At 43.6% G+C, this 6,232-nt stretch overlaps 1 protein-coding gene across 4 annotated transcripts in view; it reads left to right on the top strand.

Annotated features, from left to right (window-relative positions):
• lrrk1 (leucine-rich repeat kinase 1) overlaps positions 1-6,232 on the top strand; it is a 123,834-nt gene that overhangs the window by 58,440 nt on the left and 59,162 nt on the right. For all 4 annotated transcript variants that reach the window (XM_031812290.1, XM_031812293.1, XM_031812292.1 and 1 more), the window contains 4 exons: positions 121-280; positions 1,765-2,041; positions 2,567-2,738; positions 3,625-3,797. In XM_031812290.1, the coding sequence (XP_031668150.1) occupies positions 121-280; positions 1,765-2,041; positions 2,567-2,738; positions 3,625-3,797 (782 nt within the window). The remainder of the gene's footprint in view (positions 1-120; positions 281-1,764; positions 2,042-2,566; positions 2,739-3,624; positions 3,798-6,232) is intronic.

The following is a 6,232-nucleotide window of genomic DNA, read 5'->3' on the forward strand; positions in this document are numbered from 1 at the left end:
TGTGTGTTTGTGCACGTGTGTGCATGCATTCTTATGTATAAAGCTCTTCTGTGGGTAACCTCATACTCAGAATAAAAATGCGTTATAACCTCTCTATAAACCCTCTATAACCCTTCATAGATCCCAAAGAGCTACCTTACACTGCAGCAAGCGGTGCTAGATGAGCGGGGTCGGCGGGACGCAGAAGACGAGGTCCAGTACCTGACAGACGCACAGCTGGACCTCGTCATAGAGCAGAACCCAGGAAGTGACATCAGAGACTACGAGGACCTGCAGACCGGTGCCAAACCCCTCCTTTTTCAGCATTATTTATTTTTCTACATTTCATTAAAGGCCCAGTTCAGTCAAAACGTGATTTTCCAGTGTTTTATATATATTTCCACGCTATGAGGTTGGAATAATACTGTGAAATTGTGAAAAAGATGATAATGCTCTATTAGTATAAGAGCTGACATTTCTGACAGTTTTGGTGGGATGGAGTTTTGGCCTTCCATGGTGACATCACCATGCAGTAAATTAGTTAATAGACCAATAAGAAAGAGATTTCCAAACCTCTCTCCCAATAACAGCAAATGTCAGTTCGCCCCTCCCCACTTGGACCACTTCCAGACATTCCTAGCTAAATTCTTGCTTGACAAATTGCCCTTTGCTAAGAAGCTGTTTCTCTTTCTTTTTGACCATTTTAATTGAAACAATCGCTGTGAGGTAGGAACATTTCATTAGTCCATTGTTGACATAGTCCCAAAATGTTTTGCATGTCAGCTATCAAGTTTTCAAGATATATATCTTTCAAAATAAAGAAATACAGCAGGTATGATGCAAAACGCAGCATAGGATGCTAAATGTATCATAGGATGCTAAATGTATCATAGGATGCTAAATGTATCATAGGATGCTAAATGTATCATAGGATGCTAAATGTATCATAGGATGCTAAACGTATCATAGGATGCTAAACGTATCATAGGATGCTAAATGTATCATAGGATGCTAAATGTATCATAGGATGCTAAATGTAGCATAGGATGCTAAATGTAGCATAGGATGCTAAATGTAGCATAGGATGCTAAATGTAGCATAGGATGCTAAATGTATCATAGGATGCAAAACGTATCATAGGATGCTAAATGTAGCATAGGATGCTAAATGTAGCATAGGATGCTAAATGTAGCATAGGATGCTAAATGTAGCATACCTGCTGTATTTGTGTATTTTGAAAGTTATATATCTTGAAAACTTGATTGCTGTCATGCAAAACATTTCAACAATGGACTAATGAAAGCAACACCAAAAGAGTTCTGGTGTGGAATGTTCCTTTAATTGTTACCCTGAAATGATTTGATATCGAGATAAACAGCTGCATTGGTACTTTTTATAAGTATTTAGTCGATTGAATGGTTTTATACACAGTTGCACATTCTCTTCAGGTTGGCTTTCTCATCCTTTTACATATTATGTAGACCAGGGGCCACTAACCTCGGTCCCCTTGGAGAGGTACAACTAACCCTCCTGGTTGAACTAACCATAGTATATCATATCATTGTCCAGACTATTATATAAAATGTTCCTGATGAACGTATTCCTATTAATTTTCCCTCCCTCCATCTGGACTGTTTTAGTCATTTTTATAGTGCTACTGATCTGGATTGCTGCATTGTTGGGAAAGAGAAAGAAAGGCATTTCACTGTACTTGTGCAAGTGACAATAAGAACTTGAAACTTGATCTCTTCTCTCCCTCTCTCCTTCCCCCGTGCCTCTCTCCAGCCATCAGCTTCCTGATCGAGACAGGCACCATCCTCCACTTCCCAGACACCAGTCACGGCCTGTGTACCCTCTACTTCCTCTGTCCCGTGTGGCTGTCGGACTGTCTGGAACGGATCATCCACTTGAAGAGCTCCCGATCGGTGGCCTGGAACGGGGTGATCCGAGCGGAGGATCTGCGCATGCTCCTGGTGGGAACGGGCTTCACCCAGCAGACGGAGGAGCAGTACTTCCAGTTTCTGGCCAAGTTTGAGATTGCTCTGCCTGTGGCCAGCGATAGGTAGGGACGGGCCGTTCTCTGAGCTGGGCCCTGGGCCATGTTCAGCAGAGCATAACATTGTGCACCGTTCAGATGGAACTGTGTCATGTAGAACAAGCCTGCCTCTGATTTGTAGAATAAGGAATCAAGTCAGCTCTATTCATGACATTTCTATCTGCATCATTCCACTACGTTTGCTTACAGAACTTGGCCCAGCGACATGGAGACTGATTCTCAGATATGATGTGCACTATCGTGCTGACCCGAACTGAACTGTTCAGGCTCGTACTTTCTTTTCACAATGCACTTTGTAGCACGGCTTATCTCTCTGAAAGCAAACAGAACTGACCCTATAACATATCTCATATATCTGCCCCACCTCGTTCCCCTTATGGACATCCATAACTTGTAACCCTACCTCTGTCCTGCTCCTCCTACACCGTTACCTGCTCCCCCACCTCCTGTCTCCTAAACCTGCTATGGACATTCATGGTTTCCTTATATTCCTCCTGTACATTTAACTCTACCTTTTCTCCTCCTCTACAGTTACCTCCTCCCCCACCTCCTTCCTCCTAAACCTGCTATGGACATTCATGGTTTCCGTCAAGAGACCGCCAACTCCATCCAGCGCCTCTTCAAGATGAGCTTCGTGCCGGCGGGATTCTGGGAACGCTTCATCGCCCGCATGCTCATCAGCCTCAACGAGATGGACCTCCAGGTAACAGGGTTTCGTACCCACTCCTGCATGGGCAGTTTAACAGGGTTTCCCGGTGACACCTGCAGGGGCATTGAAAAGACTGCATAGAAGAGTGTAGAACTCGTACAGTCCATTACTTTTGAAAAGATCCACATGTGCTACCTGGATTATGCTAGTTGATATTTATGTTACTGTCTGATGCCAGTTATGTAAATACATGGAGGATATTCACAAGACTGAGTATATAGCATATGTATTTATGCTCTTCAATAAAACATTTTTCTAATCTATACTATATTCAATAGGTTTTGTAAAATTATGGTGGGGGCAGGCAAAAGACACAATGCAAGACAATTGTGTCTGTTGTGCTCACAGGCTTGTACCGATTCTTAAAACGATTCCTTTCTGTGTCGTCCTCGTCCTTTGAGCCTAAGAGGAATGCTAAGAGTTCTCTCTGTGTCGTCCTAGTCCTTTGAGCCTAAGAGTAATGCTAAGAGTTCTCTCTGTGTCGTCCTAGTCCTTTGAGCCTAAGAGTAATGCTAAGGGTTCTCTGTGTCGTCCTAGTCCTTTGAGCCTAAGAGTAATGCTACGAGTTCTCTCTGTGTCGTCCTAGTCCTTTGAGCCTAAGAGTAATGCTAAGAGTTCTCTCTGTGTCGTCCTCGTCCTTTGAGCCTAAGAGTAATGCTAAGAGTTCTCTCTGTGTCCTCCTAGTCCTTTGAACCTAATAGTAATGCTTAGAGTTCTCTCTGTGTCGTCCTAGTCCTTTTAGCCTAAGAGGAATGCTAAGAGTTCTCTCTGTGTCCTCCTAGTCCTTTGAGCCTAAGAGTAATGCTAAGAGTTCTCTCTGTGTCGTCTTAGTCCTTTGAGCCTAAGAGGAATGCTAAGAGTTCTCTCTGTGTCGTCCTAGTCCTTTGAGCCTAAGAGGAATGCTAAGAGTGAGCGGAGGAGGACCACGGTGATCTACAGTTTTGCGGGAACAGGTAGCCAGAGGCACCGCTGTAGCACCTTCAGAGTCCGCCGCAGTCAGACCATCTACTGGAGAGAGGGACTACTGGTCACCTTTGATGGAGGGTATCTAAGGTGAGAGACTAAGGGTACACTGGGGTTAGGGGGAAGGGTTAGGGGGAAGGTGTTGTGGGAGATGATTGGTTGATATATTAAGCCGATTTAAGCCAATACCTATGTGCCGGGAGTTTCTCCTGGTCTTTCTGTATTGGCTAATGAAGGCCAAGTTTGACGCGTTAGTCTTCGCTCATTTGGGCGAAAGTGTCTGGGAACGAGATTAGGATTTGGCCCACTGTTAAGTAAATAAATACTGTATTCTTTACTGTATAGCACCTTTTCACAAACACGTGCTCTGTACAACAAGGTGTAGATTTCTCATCCGTCAGGAAGTGTGCCAAACCACAGCAGTGTGTCTCCACCCCAGACCCGGCTAAACGAGCAGGCCTAATTAATCAAACCCAGAGCTGGCTCAGCATTGCATACAGGGCTAATTAGCCAAGCCAGGCACTTAATGATGAGTCTTTAAAACATGCACATGTACTCTTATTATGTGCTTCATTGTGTAATTATTAGAGAAAGAGATGAAAAGTGCTACATAAAATGACTTCCATATTATTACTGGTATATTCCCTAAAACAGTGTGTCTGTCTTTCTCTTGACTTCCATATTATTACTGGTATATTCCCTAAAACAGTGTGTCTGTCTTTCTCTTGACTTCCAGCACATTGAGATACTTTCTCTAATGAAACATACTATGATGAAATATTATTACGATTACCTGTACCTAATGATACCTCTGAAAAAGTGCACATGTACATCTGAGTGTTGTCAGTAGGTTCTAAGGCTCTTAGTTAGCCCATACAGTACCTTCAGCAGCGCCATCAGGTTCTTCAGAGGGACACTTTCAAATAACCTTTAGGGAACAAATAACCTTAGGAGAACAAATAACCTTTAGGGTACAAATAACCTTTGTAGAACAAATAACTTTTATAGAACAAAGAACCTTTATGGAACAAAGCACCTTTAGAGACCCAAGCACCTTTAGAGACCCAAGCACCTTTAGAGACCCAAGCACCTTTAGAGACCCAAGCACCTTTAGAGACCCAAGCACCTTTAGAGACCCAATCACCTTTAGAGACCCAAGCACCTTTAGAGACCCAAGCACCTTTATGAGACCCAAGCACCTTTAGAGACCCAAGCACCTTTAGAGACCTAAGCACCTTTAGAGACACAAGCACCTTTAGAGACCTAAGCACCTTTAGAGACCCAAGCACCTTTAGAGACCTAAGCACCTTTAGAGACACAAACACCTTTAGAGACCCAAGCACCTTTAGAGACCCAAGCACCTTTAGAGACCCAAGCACCTTTAGAGACCCAAGCACCTTTAGAGACCCAAGCACCTTTAGAGAACACATCTGGGAATATGAAGAGAGTGTGGGGACTCTCAACTCCTTTCTTCTACGTTGCATTTTTTTGTGTTAACATTTGTATTATTATGTTATCAACTTAATTGTTTACGTTGTCGCATTTAGAGGTCACTAAGGACCTGTTTCCTGGGCACGGATTAAAGGGGAAGTTCAGTAATTTCAACTTTATGTCAGAAATATCTTCACCCTGAAAGTGGTTTTGAAGCCAGGATGTAATCAATGGTCCGGCTTAAACCACCACCACAAATTTCACCTAACTTTAGCTGGCCCATAGAATACTTTCTGAGTAGTCATCAGGTAGTAAAATCCTGAACCTTCCACTTTAAGCCAACTACTAGTCATCGACTAAAAAGCATAATGGAGAATCTCCAAGTGATTTTTTTGTCCAGGAATAGGCTTGTCTCGGTCTGAGAAACCAGCCCTACAGTAAGTCTGTTACAGTTGTCTGGGTCTGAGAAACCAGCCCTACAGTAAGTCTGTTACAGTTGTCTGGGTCTGAGAAACCAGCCCTACAGTAAGTCTGTTACAGTTGTCTGGGTCTGAGAAACTAGCCCTACAGTAAGTCTGTTAGTTGTCTGGGTCTGAGAAACCAGCCCTACAGTAAGTCTGTTACAGTTGTCTGGGTCTGAGAAACCAGCCCTACAGTAAGTCTGTTAGTTGTCTGGGTCTGAGAAACCAGCCCTACAGTAAGTCTGTTACAGTTGTCTGGATCTGAGAAACCAGCCCTACAGTAAGTCTGTTACAGTTGTCTGGGTCTGAGAAACCAGCCCTACAGTAAGTCTGTTAGTTGTCTGGGTCTGAGAAACCAGCCCTACAGTAAGTCTGTTACAGATGTCTGGGTCTGAGAAACCAGCCCTACAGTAAGTCTGTTAGTTGTCTGGGTCTGAGAAACCAGCCCTACAGTAAGTCTGTTACAGATGTCTGGGTCTGAGAAACCAGCCCTACAGTAAGTCTGTTAGTTGTCTGGGTCTGAGAAACCAGCCCTACAGTAAGTCTGTTACAGTTGTCTGGGTCTGAGAAACCAGCCCTACAGTAAGTCTGTTACAGTTGTCTGGGTCTGAGAAACCAGCCCTACAGTAAGTC

Source organism: Oncorhynchus kisutch, unplaced genomic scaffold (assembly GCF_002021735.2).
Source record: "Oncorhynchus kisutch isolate 150728-3 unplaced genomic scaffold, Okis_V2 Okis03b-Okis08b_hom, whole genome shotgun sequence".
Taxonomy (NCBI): domain Eukaryota; kingdom Metazoa; phylum Chordata; class Actinopteri; order Salmoniformes; family Salmonidae; genus Oncorhynchus; species Oncorhynchus kisutch.